This window comes from Cucurbita pepo, chromosome LG10 (assembly GCF_002806865.2).
Source record: "Cucurbita pepo subsp. pepo cultivar mu-cu-16 chromosome LG10, ASM280686v2, whole genome shotgun sequence".
NCBI classification, from domain to species: domain Eukaryota; kingdom Viridiplantae; phylum Streptophyta; class Magnoliopsida; order Cucurbitales; family Cucurbitaceae; genus Cucurbita; species Cucurbita pepo.
In genome coordinates, this window is record NC_036647.1 from 5,513,534 (window position 1) to 5,532,415 (window position 18,882).

Below are 18,882 nucleotides of genomic sequence, written 5' to 3' on the forward strand. Positions count from 1 at the left end.
AAATCAGAATTCATTCCCAATCAAAGAAAGGACACCAAAAAGTACACCAAAACAGCACCATAGAGCTGGAAAGTAAGTACATAAAAGCTTTTTCCTGAATGGGATCTTTGAGAATTCATTAAAAAAACACAAGGAAGTAGCCACATTATGATAAGAATCCAATCTAGAACAGAACATTTCGTATGGAATATATGAAATCATATCAAACAGAGTGAATCTTCAAGTGACAAAAAGCAGGGAATGAAATTGTAGAAGGTTGTACCTCATACACACAGCAAAGGTTGTGGGGGCAACTCATTATAGCTTTGATATTCCCCAAACAAACTACTGCCTAAACTTGAGATCATTCCTAGGACTTCAAAGGTCTGATTGGTAGTAGCTCCCTTCAGCTCGAAAGTCGCCATTTTAATGTCAACGGTATGCAGCATTCAGGTCTTGATGCCAAAAGTTCGTAATTTCGTTACAAGGTCGATGTTCTTGCAGTTCCTGCTTCCAGAATTTAGATGAAAACAAAGAAATGGGAATTAGATAAAGAATAGAATGTTGTTGCAGACCTTGTTTTCTCTAATTTCACCTCAAATGGACAGTTTTATTTGGTTTCTAATGACTCTCCCCCACATCATGATACAAACAATGGGTTGTTTGGATGACTTTACATTTACCTGGGTGGTTAACTAAACATGAAAGAATTGGCATTGGAAACTAGGAAATAAAAACTAGGAACGCGAAGTCGACTGGTCAAAACTATAAATCAGTGATACCAAATCGAACTCAAACCTGCATGTTCAAGACATAGAATTGATCAGTCCATAACGATTGCGAAACATGGCAGTACCGGAGAACGTTGAGAGTTGGTCGGAAGTGAGAAAATATGGGATGAACTCCCCCATTTCTTTCATTTGCCATCAGTTTCATGCTGAAAAATGGGGGTAAGTTCTTGTGCTACAAGTGAAAGGGTGGAAAGTGGTGCCTACACTTAAAAATGAACCTAGTAACTGTGAACACCGCATTTTGCACCAAACTTGCTATCTCAATATTGAAGCGCTCAATATTACATTCAGTCAAACTTCAAGAAAGCCTTCTCCTTTCTCCTTTATTAAAAACTTACAGTTCATTAAGTAAAGAGAAAAAGGCAATAGATTCTTCGTGTAGTCGTCGATCATGACACAGAAAACTAAGATTTCAACTCTTGCCACGGAATATATTGTTGTTCTTTTACTAGAAATCAGGATTATATCCAAATCAACTACAAACATTTCTAGTAGAAATGTTTATGCATACAGACAGGTTAAGAGTCTGCACCCTAAAAAAGTTCAGGAGAACACTAGAAGGATCATTTCAGAATGAAGCAAAACTTAAGAAACATCACGAATCAAGATTGCATACTATTCGACAGAGCTCCAACGATCGCCTTGATTTTTTTTTCTTTTTGGGTAAGATTAGAATTTTCTTTTGGGGAAGAACACTCATCTCAAAGCTTAATTAAACTAAAAAACTTCGACTCAAAATCGTTTTGCATTACCCAACCGAATGATAAAATAAAATGGTAACCATTAACTGCATCAAAAATGATTGGTACCATCTTCGCCTCATTACAAGTATATTATTGAATACAAATTCTGTCACACAGATTACAAGCAGAGCAAATGTCATGCATCCAATGCGATAGCGAAATGATTAGATAATCAAATGAAAGTAGGATGATGGGAGAGGACGAAATTAGCTTACATGAACAAAAACGCCAGTAGTAAGAACAAATTTCTTACTCAAATCCAGGGTACCTCGCAAGTTTATATCTCAACTTTCTGTTGTGATTTTCCTGCAAAAAGTTGCGAAATATATACGTAAAACCTAGAAGAAATTGAACAATCAACAGGAGCATTAAGCATTGACAAACAATAGACAATTTACTAGTCATTAAAACATAAAAAACAAACCACCTAACGAGCATTGCCTAATTGGTATCTTAGCTGTTAGCCCTCAAGGGTTCATTCATATAGAAGCGATTGAATACCTGATCAAGAACCTGAGCAGAGCTCTTCTCAACGAGCCGTGCCAAGCTCTCAGTCTTGGCAAGCATTTTTTCGTATAAATCCTCCAGCCCAGCAGTATAATTTGCTGCCTCAGAACCCAGTAACCGGGTCAAGTTCCCAATCTCGAATCCTTCAGCACACATATTCAGTTGCTTCTGATCTTTCAAGTTTTGCTTCATCAGATTCAAATTCCCATCAATCTTATCTACATTCATCGGAGAAGCTCTCATCTCGCAAGGCAAATGAGGGAAAGGAGAATTAGGGGTAAACGACCCATAGTGGCCACGAAATGCCGGTCCGATGTTCACAATGTCAATTGATTTCGGCTCAAAGAACTCATTGGAGGACCGAAATTGAAAAGCACGGTACTCGTGTGTGTGGATAATTTGATCAGATATCGGCGAAGTCAGAAGCAGAAACAAACTAGGGATTAGATTGGTAGGTTTCACAGAGTCTTTGACAGGAAACGACAATTGCTTCATCGAAGACAGAGAGGCACTCACTAAGTATTCACGCATGGAAGGTCGAAGCTGAGTTCTCCGGCGGCCGGCAAACCAACCGACCAAAGAATCGTTAGGTTGAGCTTGGCCGTCGGACAGGTTTCGGCCGAGAAGGCGGTTAAGCAATTGTGAATCTACTTGTCCAGAAGAATCGTAAAAGCTATTCGTGGTACCAGAGCAGAGAAATCCGGTGACAGTGGCGACACGTACCGATGGTTCGATGTTGGATGAAGAAGATGAATCATCGGAGAGGGATAAGGGCGTAGTTTCGGAGACATGGCCGAAGAGAAGACCATCAACGGCACCGGAGGAGGAGGAGGAGGAGCAGCGTTGGATCAAAGAGGCTAAGATTGGCCCTGAAATCGCAACCTTCTGCAACGATTCGTCTTCCATGGTCGCCGATTCACATTTATCTTCGTTTCTACAAGGGAAGGGATCCGGCTTTTAAGGTGCTTTGATGGTTTCTGTCAAACGACATGTGGTTTTCACTAAGTCGACTTGTCGTCCAATATTGAAATTGTACGTACTTGGCCTCTAATTACGAAATCCATCATATTTTTAAATAATTTAATGTCAAAAGTTTTTATTTTTAATTTTTTTAAATTATATTTATTTTATTCTTTTTAAACCTTTCTTAACTAAATATTTAAATTATGTAAAATTTCAAATCGCCTTTAATATGAATAATTTAATTTAAATTGGGTTTATTTTTTGCCGATTATTAAGATTAAATTAAACAATATTGTTTTTTTTAGTATAACAAATGCTTCGAGAAAAATAATAATATAGGTTAATTATGTTTTTTTTTTGCAAGAAAAAAAAAATCTATTTTATAATTAAGATAAATAGTAAAAATAACTTGAATTGAGTCGTAAATTATGGTGTAACTTTTAATTTTTAATTTTTATAGTCAATTGTCACGTCAATTTATCTTTAATTTTAATAAAAAAATTAAATTGCATAATTAAAATAAAAAAATTCAAAATCATAAGAGTGAAAAGTATCGTCCACAGGATTGATGTTTTGATTTTGATGTTTTGATTTAATTAGTTATTATAGTTAGTAACTACATCCGCACCATTGATGTTTTGGTTTAATTAGTTATTATAGTTGATGTTTTGGTTTAATTAGTTATTATAGTTGATGTTTTGGTTTAATTAGTTATTATAGTTAGTAACTACTAATGTGTGAATAATAATCATGCAAATAATAAGTGATAAGAAATTTTGATTTCGAACGACCCTATAGATTTGATTTCGATTTCACCCATTAAGCTATTATTTTAGTCAATTAACAACCGACCATTACTATAAGCCAAAAAGTTCGAGTTCATAATTCTCTCCTTCAAAGTTAATTATTACTAACCTAAGTCTAAATTATACTTTTCCAAGCATTAGGTCAGCTAGAAAGTTACGAGCCATGAGAATATAGGAGTATGAATGTGTAACAATCCAACTCTACTGCTTGCAGATATTGTATCGGGCCAAAGCGGACAATATCTCTTAGCGATGGACTTGGGCTGTTATAAATAGTATCAAAGCTAGACAACAAACATGCACGCTGGCCCCAAGGGATCGAATTAAGAAATTCCACGTCTATTAGGGAGAAGAACGAAGTATTTCTTATAAGGGTGTGGAAGTCTCTACCTAAGATACGCACTTCAAAACTGTGAGGCTGACGATGAGAAAAACTTAAGCAATGTGTATCATCTCGAAGCCTTGGACCAAAATGGATAAAATTAATGTTAAAATAAGATTTAAAACAATCAACAAAACCTGTATTTGTGGTATTAAAAACACATTTAGCAAAAAAATAAATAGAATTGATGGATCAAACCTAAGTTGATACAAATTTTTAACATGAACAAAACTCTCCGGCTATAAAAATTGAAACAATTCCCCACCCAAATTTGAATGGTAACAATTGAACAACAAAAATGTTCAATCAAACAAATAATAAAATGAACAAATCAACACACAGAAGCACATATGGTTTCAATAATCACATCATTTACGCGCCGGAAGGAGCGGCGGAGGCGGCGGCAGCAGAGGGGGCGCCGGCGAATAAACCAAGAAATCCAGTGGAGTTAACTTCCTGTTCATCAAGGAACAGATCATCGGGAGATCGGAGAGCGCCGTGAGCGCAGACGACAGCGGCACCGGCGGTGAGGGACGAAACAAGAACGGATCCGACGCTGGTGAGGAAAATAACACAGGCGGTGAAAACAACAAGGCCAATCAAGATCTCGCTGTCTCTGAACAACCGGCCGAACAGAACAAGTGGCTGATCGGAAGGGCGGAAGAGGTAGAGGAAGATCCAAGAGGAAAGAAGCGCGATCAAGAGGAACAGAGACGAAGGATTTGAGAAAAATGAAAACGCAAGAATTAGGGCTATAATCGCGAAATAATTAACGCGGAAATAGGTGTAGTTCTTGCGGATGCGGAGTGTGGCTTCGGAGAGGGACTCTGGCTTGGAGAAGGCGGAGCGATCTAGGAGCTCCGGCCAAGGGCGGCGACGGGAGAAGGCGTGGCGGAGGGAGAGGAAGATGTGGCTGGCGAATGAGGAAAGGGGGATTTGAGGTTGAGATTCGGAATTGGAAACAGGGAGGATGGCCGGAGAAGAGGACGGCATTGTGGTGGAAGGGAAGGGACGAAGGAATCAGGGGGTTGGAAGGGTAATATAAATGGCCGGAAAGTATGGAGTTAAAAGGGAGGGATGGCCGGAAAATGGGGGAACGGAGGCGCCGATGAAAGTCGCTGGAAAATTCGGTTTCGGGTTTTCTTTTCTCCTCTGCCTATATTCGAGCCAGTGGTCCAATCCTGGCCAAGACCTCTCACGCCCTCTCATTTTTTTATATTTTATTTTTCTATTTTTATTGACATCTGGAAAAAGCTTTAAATTTATTTATTTATGTTAAATAGTTTCAAATTATTTTTAAAAATAATTTTGTGAATGATGCACTAAATTATTTAGCGAGTCTTATCTATTAGTGAAGCACGAACCGAGTTCATTTATTGAGAGGTTGGAAGTTCAAATAGGTCGATAGTGAATTAGAAGGTGTATTAGATCAGTGCCTTCGAAGCAAAGAAGTTAGGGGTCAGATGAGACATGCACCGACCAAGTGCCAAATGTGCACAACTGTAACCGCCCAAGCCCATTGCTAGTATATAATGTATGATCATCAGCCTCACAATTTTAAAACGCATTAGTGTATAGAGGGTCTAGCCCTACTCCAACCAGTGTCTTGCACCGTCTGGTGATTGGCTCTGATACTGTAAGGAAAGGTTTTCACGCCATTATAAGGAATACTTTGCATCCCTCTCCAACCGATGTGAGATCTCGCAACAACGGAAGTCCATAGAATGTGTTGCTGAAGTTTAGTGGGGGAGAGCCCAAGAGAATGGGCTGCTCACTTTGAAGAAATGCTCCTCTTTGAGTCATCACCTAGTGCCTAAGGAGAATGACTTGACCAGAGTGTCGAGACCAGCATCCGCTTGAGAAGAGAGCATCAGGCTAGACTTGGGAACACAGTGAACGAAGCTACAACAAGATCAGTGAAGTGTTCGTGCACTGTTTGCCACATGAAGGTGGCTAGTTGAGAAGTTGGTTAGAGTGTAGTGCCAACACGGGGCTGTGTCAAGCTTCTGGACTCCCAAGTAGGTTGTTTACCCAGTATAATTAATAATTACCATTTTTCCTTACAGTGTTTGCAAACTGTTAGTCGAGGTAGAGGAGCGTGTGAGAGCTGCATAGTCATAGAGAGGGTCATTCTGAAGCATCAATACGTTTTTTGTATTTGAGTCGTTTTCATTTTATTTTGTAATTTTATTCTGAATCTTTTTCCCGTTTGTAATAAATTTGAATAACACCCTCGTATAATTAGATTTTATGTTTAATGTTGTCCTATGAGGACCCACTTTGGATGGAGGTGGAGAATATTTTTCCCTGTTAATAAATGGAGTCGGGGATGGGATTATATTCTTAATTACCGTCTTTGCTTAATTTCCCGTCTCGTCTATATATATATATGTCTTTTGGCTATGTTAAAAAAAAAAAAAAAAAAAAGGCGTTCTGCTCGTAAAATATATTGATTTATTACGATTTTTGTACAATTTTTTAATAAAGATTATATCGAAAAAAATAAAAACTTTAAAATAATTATTTTTAAAAAATAATAATAAATGGAGAAAGATTATCCACCGAAAACCGAATTCCTGCAAATTTCTGCGAGTAATCTCCTCACCGGTCCTCACAAAAATAAATGAAAATTTTCACAAAAGTAAGGAATGAAATAGGTGATGCTCATCCGGACCTCACAAACATCTCCATGTCTATCGGTGTACTTAACTCTATAAAAATTCAAATGCTAAAACCTAACTCATTTAAAGGGTCAATCATAAATTTATAACACGTGCAATTAATCCAATAAATTAAAAAATAATAAATATTTCCATATCATCGATTAGTTTGAAAGAATCGATCCACTTACAATTTTTGGTTGATCCAGTCGTATTAAAAAACTTCATTGATTTCAAAGAGAATCTCGAGCAAGTCGAAGAATAATCATACTCAACACGTGGTAACAAGCTTGTTTTTATCTTTTAGACTCAAACGCCGTGAATAATCCAGTCGTGTTGAAGATGATTATACCAACCCCACTAAACATATTTAATCACTAAAACAAGAACAATAATACCAATAATCATGCAATTAAGAACTATATAAAGGAGCCATTATTTTACCAAATATCACCATTTTGGTAAGGGAAATGGAATATAATAACATAATGGGGACATACCCTCTTAATCAAATTCATCCATTATTAAACCCATTAATTTTTTTTTTTGTTTAATATTCTTAAAATAATAAATACTCAAAGAAGATATTTTTGGCTAATTTTAGTAAAATTATTAATATTTTATTGTTAGTTTCATGTTTTAAAAATACTTTTGAACTTTCAAGAGTAATATTAAAAAATTTAGAGATAATCTATGAGGTATAAATAGATGGTTTCTATTCATATATTGACAGTAAGAACATTTTTTTAAATAAAATTAAATGTGTTAACGATACTTTTAAATTTTTATGTGTATTTTTTTAAATACAGTAATAATAGTAAGAATACTCATATTAATAAAAATTTTAATTATTTATTTTTAAAAAAATTATTTTCATTGTTAAACTTTGAAAATTATTTAAAAATTTGCCTCCAATTTTGAAATTGACTTAAAAAATGTCATTTATGTTTAAATATTATAAGGAATGCTATATTTTATTTAAAATTATATATAATATTAATTTTAAATCGTGTTAAATGATTCACAACTAGTCGATATTGTCTTNCGCTTCTGCTCAAATTTTTTAAAATAGATAAAACTTTAATAAAAATAAATATTTCGTTCTCGTTCTCAAACAAATTAATATTATTTATATAAAACTTGAAGTAGTTGTTATATTATTTCCTTAAACGACCAAATTATTTAAAAGTGGATGAAACAATTATTAAATCACCGATGTAGAGAATCTCTCTTTCTCTTTCTCTCTCTCATTATCGTAGCTTCTGTAACGAATTTCAACTGTATAACTCCCACAGTTATAACTGTCAATCAACAAAAGGTCAAACTTGGAACAGCTTCATAATTTTGAAACGGGGCGACCTGCCGTCGTGTCGTGGACTTTAAGGAAGAATCTCGCCGGCGGAACTGACAGCTTCTCCTTCAAAATGCTTCCAATGGTGGCGATCAACCGCCTCTTTACTTCTGAGTTTATTCCTCCCATCGACACCACCTCCGCAAACGCCGCCGGTTCCTTGTTCCCCCCGAACGATATCGCCACCGACCCTTTCAACAACACCATAACATACTGTCCAAAAAAACAAAATAAATTAAGAATATTTGTCTATAATATAATAGAGTCGTAGACTGTAATGGAGGACAAATATCAATATTATACATATATAAAGAGAAAGTATGGTTTACATTCTCGGGTTTGCCGATAATGGAGGAGACGGCGGAGGTTGTGGCGGCGAAGATGGCGGCGGAGTCGGCTCCGGCGAGATCGACATTGGTGGAGATGTAAAGGCAAGGCATGGGGATTAATATGGAGAGGAGAGAGAAGGAGGAGTTTAGAGAGGGAAGATTTGAATGAAATTATGGAAAATGAAATTAGAAAGGAAGGGTTTTTATAGGTGAGGTTTTCAAAGATTTGTCAACTTTTTTCTTTGAACCAAAACGTGGTTTTTTCTCTCAAATTAAAATACACGTTTTCAATGCTACACCATGAGGTGTTGTGCTTTTGGTCTTACTTCAAATCGTGCCATTTTTTTCTTTCAAATAATTGACCCGTCCATAATTCAACTAATAACCGAACCCCACCGCTAGCAAATATTGTCCGTTTTGGCTCGTTATGTATGGCTCGTTTCATATCTTTATAAGCAAATATTGTCCGTTTTGGCTCGTTACGTATGGCTCGTTTCATATCTTTATTTCATATCTTTATAAGCAAATATTGTCCGTTTTGGCTCGTTACGTATGACTCGTTTCATATCTTTATTTCATATCTTTATAAGCAAATATTGTCCGTTTTGGCTCGTTACGTATGACTCGTTTCATATCTTTATTTCATATCTTTATAAGCAAATATTGTCCGTTTTGGCTCGTTACGTATGACTCGTTTCATATCTTTATTTCATATCTTTATAAGCAAATATTGTCCGTTTTGGCTCGTTACGTATGACTCGTTTCATATCTTTATTTCATATCTTTATAAGCAAATATTGTCCGTTTTGGCTCGTTACGTATGACTCGTTTCATATCTTTATTTCATATCTTTATAAGCAAATATTGTCCGTTTTGGCTCGTTACGTATGGCTCGTTTCATATCTTTATAAGCAAATATTGTCTGTTTTGGCTCGTTACGTATGGCTTTCAGCCTCACAGTTGCATCTGTTAGGGAGAGGTTTTCATATCTTTATAAGGAATGTTCGTTCTCCTCTCCAACCAATATGTGATCTCACAACATATAACCGTTTATCTCTTAAAAAAAAAATTGATTTTATAATTAAAGTATAACATAAAAATAATTATTTTAATCTTAGGCTTCAAATACTTATTCATGCGTATAAAACATCAATTCATCAAATAAATAAACAAAAACATATTTTAACTTTGATAATTAACTATGGTTAACTATTTTTAGATAATTAACTATGGTTAACTATTTTAGTTTATTAAAATAATTTTAACTAATTTAATTTAACTTTGATGTATTTTGAGTTGTTTATTTTTTTTTATAATAAATATAAATAATTATCTTCAAATAAATCATTCTAATAAAATTATATACGAAACATTCCGTACAAGGGTGTGAAAATCTCTCTTTAGTAGACGTGTTTTAAAATCGTGAAACTGATAACGATATGTACGGGCTAAAGCGAACAATATTTGCTAGCGATGAGCTTGAGTTGTTACAAATGTATCAGAGACAGACATTAGGAAGTGAGCCAACGAGGATGCTGGGCTCTCAAGGGGATGGATTGTGAAATCTCACATCAGCTGGAGATGAGAACAAAACATTCCTTATAAGGCACGTGGAAACCTCTCCCTAGTAGATAGATGCGTTTTAAAATCATGAGGCTAACGACAACACGTAACAGTCAAAAGTGAACAATGCTTGGATGGTTATAAAATTATAAACTTAATAGTTTGACAAATTAAAATTAGGAGTATACACGAGTTGGATTGGAAAGATCTTTTAGACCAATGCAAAATTTCGGGTTCGTTGGGTTAGTGACTTAGCAACCAACCCGAAATTTTCTAGTTGTGATGGGTTAGGTTGTCGGGTTGGTTTTAATTATTTTAACAAATCTTACTCATCTCCCATATATATTATATTAATAACTAAAATCTCATAAGTCCCGAATATCAAACATTCATAAGTCATAACACATCATTAACCTCGATTACAAACGTTAAATATTCTTAATCTTCATAATAATCTTTAAGACACGGTAAGTTGATCAGGTTGACCAAATAAAAAAGATGTCAACCTGCAAATCCACTTGAAGCAGTCACCGACCGTTCCGACGAGCCAACCCAATCCAAACCAAACCAAATGATAGTATAGATTAGTCAGATTCTCGAGTCATATAAACGCTTTTATTAATTAATTAAGGTATTATTTAATTAATTTAAAATGATGGGAATTGGAGATCTATAATATTGACTACCAAATATTTGAGTAGGTCAACGGAATTGGTATTGTTGACTTTTTTGCGGACCAATTATACATATTGGCATGTTCCATTAAACATTCTAATATCAACTTTTTTTCTTTTTTAATTCATAAAGTTTGAGTTTTGTTCATATTTCATCTTCCAAAATTCTAAAAAAGACACTAAAAATAAAGTATTGGATAATGTTTGAATCTCCTTAATTTCTTCAACATTATTAATTTAATTTTTAAAAAAATGTGCTAAATACAATCCTTTAAACACATTTGATGATACACATTTTCCCGACCTATTTATGTTGAATTTTTAAAATTTTTATGTTTTTGTATATTTGGGAGATCCCATATGGTTGGAGAGGATAACGAAACATTTTTTATACACGTGTGGAAACCTCTCCCTAGCAAACACGTTTTAGAATTGTGAAGCTGATAGCAATACGTAACGGGTCAAAGCAGACAATATTGGCTAAGAGTGGGCTTGGATTGTTACAAATAGTATCAAAACCAAGTATCGAGCGGTGTGCTGAAGGGGGTGGATTGTGAGATCTATATTTCTTATAAGAGTGTGAAAACCTCTCCTTAGTAGATGCGTTTTTAAATTGTGAGATTGACGGTGATACATAATTGACCAAAATAAATAATATCTACGGGCTATAAATTAAAATTTTAAAATTTTAAATATTATAATGGATGAAAAATAGAAAATGGAATTAAAATAAAACAATATTAAAAATGTAAATGTTTTATTTTGTTTGGGATATAAATATGAATAAAGGGAAAGGTTGAAAAACGCAGCTTTTAAAAGGCAAACGAAGAGGTTGAATTTGCTAAATAACAAAAAAATAAAAAAGAATAAAAAAAATAAAAAAAAAAAAAGCAAAAAGAAAAAACATTTTTCATAATTAAATTCTCTAAATAGAAATAATAATAATAAATAAAAAAGAGGAGACCAAAAAAGCCAAGCTTTCAAAAATGGCCACCACCGTCAGCCGATCCGAACCAATTAATCGGGGGGGTGGGGCCCATGTCTCGCTTTTTTCATTTGATCGGAGGATGGTGGAATTGGTCCGTCTTAACGGCGTGGCGTGTATTTGTCGGCGCCATTGTCCCCCTTTGCTTTTACCTCTACAAACATAGAGCATTTCCTTTCTTTTCTTCCGAAAATGACCTTACGACCGTTGTTTTTTTAGTCAAAGATGACGGTGGGCTATGAACCAATCATTAAATGGGCCTGTCCAACCCAACCAACCTCAACTAAATCAAACCATATGTCCCAAATTTGATGCCCCCACCCTATACACTCTACATGTCAGATCCCTAATCGGAGAGAAAAATGAAGTATTTCTTATAAGGGTGTGAAAATCTCTCCCTAGCAGACGCGTTTTAAAATCATAAGGTTGACGACGACACGTAACAGACCAAAACGAACAATATCTATTAGTAGTGAATTTAGACTATTACAATACCGCTGTGTTAAATTATAAATTTTATTCGTATGTGAGTTGTGCATAGTGTCTAGGCTTAACTTATTACGATCGTATATATAGAGAACATGTTAAAGTATCATCATAGTCGAGTTGAGTTGTGTATTCACGAAAAAGAAAGGAAAACAAGAAAAAAAAAATTAGAAAATAGTTAGAGAAAACTTGGAACGACCCACACCCACGATTCGTAATCCATATTAGATATTTATGTGCCCCGACATTCCCTTGCATCACCTGCGACATGGTCACGTTACCTACTTCTTACTTCTTAAGAGCGAAAATTATCACCTTAGACTAACACAAGTTCTTCCAACATGTTTTGTCACCATTCACATACATCCCAAGAAAACTGTTAGAACGTCATCCACCATAGAATTGCTCCAAGTAAAATACACCGACCTACTGTAGTTGGGCCTATTGGGCCTAAAGTCGAGTCGCTTAATTAAGCAAAGCCCAAACAAACTTTGGATCAGATGAAGCCCAAAAAGAGCAGCCCAAATTCATGTACAATTTATTTTGACCAAAATTGATGAAAAACATTAATAAAAGCTTAGGAGGTGTCCTTTTTGGAGGGCACATAATTGCTTCAACCACAAGGGAAAGGGATCTCTTTCACATTACCCTTAAATCACCCGACCCATTTTCGTCTAAGTTCACCACTAATTGATATTATCTGTTTTAATCCGCTACGTATCGTTGTTGGCCTCACAATTTTAAAACGTGTCTATTAGGGAGAAGTTTCCACACCTTTAAAGAATACTTTGTATCCCTCTTCAACTAATGTGGGATCTGACAATTGATTTCAAAGAAATAATAAGAACGAACTAATGTTTGAGTAATGTCGTTCTCGTTTATCTTTTGATTGGTGGATAATTTACGAGTATTGTGAGATCCCACGTCGATTGAAGAGGGGAACTGGACCCCAAAGGAGGTAGATTGTAAAATCCGATATCGGTGGACGTATATATATATATATATATATATATATATATATATATGGTCAAACCAATTGTGGAGTAGTGAAACTTTAGGTTCTTAGAAAATTGTGGACATCAACCTTTATTTCAGTTTGTCAAAAAGCAAGAGACAACAACATTAAGGTTGCTTGCTTTTCTTATCTTCTTTGTTTCTTCGTTACTTTAAAATGCCACCTCAACTACCTTTCTAATCTATCTTCTGAGCTGTAATCTTTTTGGGTCGGTAGATTTTAAAGGTTTTATAGTCCCTTGTAAGTAGATATTATCTTTTTTATGTTTTAAAACGCGTCTGCTAAAGAGAGGTTTCCACACCCTTGTAAAAAACGTTTCGTTCCCTTATCACCCAATGTGGGATCTCACAATCCACACCCTTTCAGGGTCCAGCATCCTCGTTGATACTCGTTTCTCTCTCTCCAATTAATGTGAGATCTTACAATCTATTTCAATGTCCACACCCCTCCAGGGCTTACTGTCTTCACTAGCACACCGTCTGGTGTTTGGCTCTAATCCCATTTATAACAGTCAAACCCCATCGCCAACAGATATAATGTAAAATCGTATAATGTTTCATGTCCAAAATTCAAATCAAGATCTCGCGTTATCCACTCAATCATAGAAAATTGTAAAGTTAAACGTACTTGGTAACATGATTACGTGGCAAGAACGTCATCACGATTAAAATCAATTTTACTAAATTTTGATTAAAATAAAATTAAAAAAAGAGTGCGAGAATTTAGGGAGGAGAAGGAGTTAATTAGGAGATTAATAATTTTTTTTTTTTTTTTAAATTTGAATTTGTTATGATTAAAGTGGATAATTAATGAAGTAAGGTTTAGTGCACAAAGTCAAAAGATAATGTTTTGTATTGAAACCAACAAAAGCAAAATAAATCATTTTTAAAATTAATTTAATTGGGGAAAATACTTTTTAGAAAATGTAGATTTTTTACTTACTTTTTCCCAATACCAATGTAACATCTTACACCCTACTTTAAATTATTACCGCAATTTACTTTCAATATTAACCGTTTCTACAAAACCCTAATTCGAGGGTCCAGCGTCCTCTCTAGCACACCACCCAATATCGTTCTCCTCTCCAACCGATGTGGGATCTCACAACTCTTGAAGACCCAACGTCCTCATTTGCACACCACTCGGTGTATCACTCTGATACCATTTGTAATAGTCCTATATCCACCATTAGTAGATATTGTCAATTTTGGCTCGTAAACTTCACGATTTTAAAACGTGTCTATTAGGAAAAGATTTCCACATACTTATCAGGGATGTTTCGTTTCCCTCTCCTATCAATATAAGATTTCACATGTTTTTATGCTAAATACGTGCACTTTTGGATATGATATATCTTTAACTTCAGTAGAGAAAAAAAAAAAAAAAAAAAATTATTAAAAAATGTGAAAAATGTAATGAGAATGAGGCAAAGGGTAAGTGGGTAAAATGATTAAAATTGGGTCTTAATATAATAATATATAATACATAATTAATTAATTAATTAATTAATTAAAAGAAGCATGCAATATAGGGTGCCAATTTTAACTGTGGTTTAAACTAAGTTTGTGATCCCTAAATATTCTCTCATTTATCAAATTTCAATTTTTTAATTTTTATATTTTTAAATTTTAAGAATCCAATGTTTAACTTTTGCTAAAAGTGGCTGTCTAATACCAAACTCAAATGTCTTTAAAATGTGTTAAATTCATTATTTTTATCAATAAAACCTTTTTTAACTCTAAAAAAATAATAATTTATTAATCATTTTTATTTTCATAACTTCCGCTAATTTCATAAATAAACACGACAGATTATGTATCCTCGAACCACAAGTGAATAAAAAATACTTATTGAATAGATAAATTTAAGAGGAGAACGAATCATTTCTTATAAGAAAACTTCTTTATAGTAGACGTGTTTTAAAGACAAAGTCAAAAAAAACAGTAGATTATTATTATTTAAAAATGAAAAAAAAAATAAAAAAAAAGAAATAACATAAAAGATTTCGTATATTCTCTTAATGGGTATGACCAAAAAAAAAAACAATTAAATGTAACTAATATGAAAATAATAATTGTAATAAATATGAATTTAATTATATTTTATTTTCTGAAAATATCGATTATTCAAGCCATGATCCTATCCAGTTCCCAGGATCTGTTACGTGGATATGGGACCCACACTCTTATAATTTTTATTTTTTTCTTTTCTTTTCTTCTTTTTTGAATTAAAGAAAAAAAAAAGTAAGAGAGAGAAAAAAGAAGTAGAGTTTGTCTGGTTGGAGCTGGTGGACCCCACTACATTCACCTTTTTTACCACCTCAGTAATTTTCTCTCCTCCCTTCCTCCAATTATTACCATCGCTACCGATGTTAAGTTTTCGAGACCAAATGGTTTATCGTGTTTCTGCCTCTTATTTCAATCTTCTTTTTATTATTTATTTTTATTATAATTAGTAGAAATTAAATACTTTACAATAATTTTTTAAAATATAATTTAAAGAAGCGGACACAAGATATTGAGGTCTCTACGAGTTAAATTGACATCTTTAAAATTTTAATTTAATTTAATTATTTTTAACGAATTGAATTATTAGACATAATATTTAAGATTTAGAATTTAGTCTCCATGTCCGTACAAACACACCGGTCCAGGCTCAGAGGTCGGCTTCGCGGCGGCTGAGCTAGCCGTAGAAGAAAAGAGAGAAGAATCTCACAGGATCCCTCACCGGTGGGTGATTTTATTCTTTCTCCATTTTTGTCCTTTTCTTCCCTTAACCTGCTTTTCAAACTTCAAATCAGAACCCCTCTCCTTCTCCATTAGCTCCCAAATTCCGACCAGTGAGCTCCATAGCCGCCGTCAAAACCCCACTCTCTCCACTTTTTGACCAAAATCCCATCTCCGATCTCTGGTTTTTCCTCAAAAACCCCTCCAATGGAAGCCACAGCACCACCCAAATCCCCATTCCCAGACCCATCTCAGCCGCCCACCGCCTCCCCCAACCCACATTCCAAGAAAACCTTCGTCTCCTCTCTAATGGAGGCTGCCACTCTCCGCTCCCCCTCTTTCAAAGAAGACACCTATTTCATTTCCCATCTCAAATCCTCCGAGAGAAAAGCCCTCCAAGACCTTAAAGACAAACTCTCCGCCGCTACCTCCGCCGACGATCGTCTCTCCATGTGGGGTATACCCCTCTTGGCTAACGACGACCGTGCCGATGTCATCCTACTCAAGTTCCTCCGTGCCCGTGACTTCAAAGTCCTCGATGCCCTCCACATGCTCCAAAAATGCCTCCAATGGCGCTCGGAGTTCGGCGCCGACAGCATCCTCGATGAAGACCTGGGCTATAAAGAACTCGAGGGCCTTGTCGCGTATATGCAGGGCTACGACAGAGAAGGACACCCTGTTTGTTATAACGCTTATGGGGTTTTCAAAGACAAAGAAATGTACGAAAGGATCTTCGGCGACGACGAGAAACTCAAAAAGTTCCTCAAATGGAGAGTTCAAGTCTTGGAACGAGGGATTCATCTCCTCCATTTCAAGCCCGGCGGTGTTAATTCCTTGATTCAAGTCACCGATCTTAAAGACATGCCCAAACGAGAGCTTCGTGTCGCTTCCAACAAAATCCTCTCGCTATTTCAAGACAATTACCCTGAAATGGTTGCCCGTAAGGTACATTTTAACTTCTTAGATATGAATTTCTCGCACCCATTTGTTCATCTTTTCGTGTTCTGATTCCAAATCTGAATCCAACCCATTTTTTCTTTTCAGATTTTCATCAATGTGCCATGGTATTTCAGTATGTTGTACTCCATGTTTAGCCCCTTTTTAACTCAACGAACCAAGAGCAAATTCGTCATCGCTAAAGAAGGCAACGTCGCCGAGACCCTTTACAAGTCAGTCAATTCACTCCAACCCTCTCTGTTTCTTTGAATCTTTTCCTTAAAATGGGGTTTTCATTTCAACTTTTCCGATCAGGTTCATCAGACCAGAGGACGTGCCAGTCCAGTACGGCGGCCTGAGTCGGCCGAGCGACTTACAGGATGGACCTCCCAAGCCAGCGTCGGAGTTCGCCGTCAAAGGAGGGGAGAAAGTGAACATTCAAATAGAAGGCATTGAGGTTGTTTAATCATCTTTCCCCTTCAAAAACCCCATCAAATTTAGCTCAATAAGTTTAGATTTAACTAAATTTCATGAAACAGGGAGGTGCCACAATCACATGGGACATCGTGGTCGGAGGTTGGGAATTAGAGTACAGCGCCGAGTTCATTCCGATCGCCGATGGCAGCTACACCATTGCAGTGGAGAAAACAAGGAAAATTTCAGCTAATGAAGAAGCAATTCACAACTCATTCACTACAAGAGAAGCTGGAAAAATGGTTCTCTCTGTCGACAACACCGCCTCTCGGAGGAAAAAGGTCGCTGCCTACCGTTACATCGTCCGAAAATCAACCGCGATCTAACAATAAACAGAACGAAAGATCAAGTACAAGACAATCTAAATCTCCTAATGTTTGACAAGTAAAGTTAGTATTTTGATATTGATTTTGATTATGTAATGTGTTTATCTGTATTGGGTTTAGTTATAAAATTTAGTTGCTTGTGGTTATGAAGTGTTTGTTAATATAAGTAAAAGAAGAAGAACAGCTTTGATGAGGTGCAGAGCTCTGTTGTTTGTTTGTGCACAGAGGTTAAGAGGAGGGGGCATGGCGGTGGGGCGTGGGGTATCGCTTTTGGAAGTGTCAGAACAGAGAAGGGAAAGCGTCTAGAAATGGGTTTTTGATTCGATTTGATTTGAATTTATGAAGGATTTTGTGTTTGTTAGGAAGAGAAAGACAAGAGGGAGAGAGTGACAGAGCTCTGAAACTTTTGCTAACAACACATCACAAGAACAAGAGATGGATGGGTTTGGTTTGTGGTCATAAATTAAGAAAAGGATGGTTTGGTTTCATTTTAACCTTAAATATCATGTCCTGTTTCTCAAGGACAAGCTGAATGAATTTATGACTACTTAATGATTTATGTTGGTAAATGAGGGAGCCAACATTTGAATTCAAAATCCTTCAATCTTTAGCTCATATCGTGTAATGGGTCGTCTCGCTCGTCTCATTGAGTAGTTCGATAGTCACTGGAGTGAAGATTGAATCATTGATTCTTTAGGTAGGCGTGCTCCGAGCATTGGCGTATGAGCTCCCCACTCGACTTTGTCCTGAAACATGGACCAAGGAGTTTGAGACGTGTGCGAGTTAACAGGTGAGTAAACCCGTAAGGCGAAGGAAGTTGGTTGGTGAGATCCCTTTGTGGGTTGCATCACTGACCGACTTTGATCTTTTTGTTAAGGGTTTGAGTGTGAGCATATGACTCGAAAGATGGTTTACTATGTCTGAGTTGTCTTTTGATTGAAAAGTTTTTATCTTGATTGTAAGATCTCACATTAGTTAGAGAGTGGAACGAAGCATTCTATAACGGTATGAAAACCTCCCCTTTGTAAATATATGTTTTAAAACCGTGACATTAGCAGTGTTAAGTAATGGGCTAAAACGAACAATATCTCCTAGTGGTGGCTTTATATTGTTACATTGATACTCGTATTCTCACCTGTTTAGATTCGTTGATGCCTCGGTTTACACATTAACCCAATTAATTTTC

At 35.8% G+C, this 18,882-nt stretch overlaps 4 protein-coding genes across 5 annotated transcripts; 1 reads left to right on the forward strand and 3 right to left on the reverse strand.

Annotated features, from left to right (window-relative positions):
- Window positions 1–42: 42 nt before the first annotated feature.
- Window positions 43–2,970, reverse strand: LOC111804338. Of its 2 annotated transcripts, none has more exons than XM_023689100.1 (3): window positions 2,015–2,970; window positions 1,729–1,819; window positions 43–489 (listed from the first exon to the last, which is right to left on the reverse strand). In XM_023689100.1, exons 1-2 carry the CDS (start codon window positions 2,924–2,926, stop codon window positions 1,763–1,765), a joined length of 969 nt encoding a protein of 322 aa, XP_023544868.1. In that variant the 5' UTR covers window positions 2,927–2,970; the 3' UTR covers window positions 43–489; window positions 1,729–1,762. The 2 variants fall into 2 exon arrangements, with proteins under 2 accessions (XP_023544868.1, XP_023544867.1); XM_023689099.1 differs by having other exon boundaries at window positions 43–486; window positions 2,015–2,969.
- A 1,371-nt stretch (window positions 2,971–4,341) lies between these two features.
- On the reverse strand, window positions 4,342–5,365 carry LOC111804235 (PRA1 family protein B2-like). Its single transcript, XM_023688968.1, has one exon. The coding sequence runs from the start codon at window positions 5,162–5,164 to the stop codon at window positions 4,544–4,546; it is 621 nt and encodes a 206-aa protein (XP_023544736.1). The 5' UTR covers window positions 5,165–5,365; the 3' UTR covers window positions 4,342–4,543.
- A 2,802-nt stretch (window positions 5,366–8,167) lies between these two features.
- LOC111803070 (macrophage migration inhibitory factor homolog) lies at window positions 8,168–8,622 on the reverse strand. The gene is made up of 2 exons (XM_023687333.1): window positions 8,512–8,622; window positions 8,168–8,395 (listed from the first exon to the last, which is right to left on the reverse strand). The coding sequence occupies exons 1-2, from the start codon at window positions 8,620–8,622 to the stop codon at window positions 8,168–8,170; spliced, it is 339 nt and encodes a 112-aa protein (XP_023543101.1).
- A 7,399-nt stretch (window positions 8,623–16,021) lies between these two features.
- Window positions 16,022–17,895, forward strand: LOC111804506 (patellin-6-like). Its single transcript, XM_023689336.1, has 4 exons — window positions 16,022–16,905; window positions 17,005–17,129; window positions 17,212–17,353; window positions 17,436–17,895. The coding sequence occupies exons 1-4, from the start codon at window positions 16,168–16,170 to the stop codon at window positions 17,694–17,696; spliced, it is 1,266 nt and encodes a 421-aa protein (XP_023545104.1). The 5' UTR covers window positions 16,022–16,167; the 3' UTR covers window positions 17,697–17,895.
- Window positions 17,896–18,882: the final 987 nt, after the last annotated feature.

What these genes read in the sequence shown, in the direction of transcription:
- LOC111803070 (XM_023687333.1), bottom strand. Translation starts at nt 8,622, where the DNA reads ATGCCTTGCCTTTACATCTCCACCAATGTCGATCTCGCCGGAGCCGAC. An exon ending in TTATCGGCAAACCCGAGAAT is followed by an intron (nt 8,396 to 8,511) that starts GTAAACCATACT and finishes TTTTTTGGACAG; the next exon opens with TATGTTATGGTGTTGTTGAA.
- LOC111804506 (XM_023689336.1), top strand. Translation starts at nt 16,168, where the DNA reads ATGGAAGCCACAGCACCACCCAAATCCCCATTCCCAGACCCATCTCAG. An exon ending in CTGAAATGGTTGCCCGTAAG is followed by an intron (nt 16,906 to 17,004) that starts GTACATTTTAAC and finishes TTTTCTTTTCAG; the next exon opens with ATTTTCATCAATGTGCCATG. An exon ending in GTCGCCGAGACCCTTTACAA is followed by an intron (nt 17,130 to 17,211) that starts GTCAGTCAATTC and finishes TTTTCCGATCAG; the next exon opens with GTTCATCAGACCAGAGGACG.
- LOC111804338 (XM_023689100.1), bottom strand. Translation starts at nt 2,926, where the DNA reads ATGGAAGACGAATCGTTGCAGAAGGTTGCGATTTCAGGGCCAATCTTA. An exon ending in CTGCTCAGGTTCTTGATCAG is followed by an intron (nt 1,820 to 2,014) that starts GTATTCAATCGC and finishes AACTTTTTGCAG; the next exon opens with GAAAATCACAACAGAAAGTT.
- LOC111804235 (XM_023688968.1), bottom strand. Translation starts at nt 5,164, where the DNA reads ATGCCGTCCTCTTCTCCGGCCATCCTCCCTGTTTCCAATTCCGAATCT.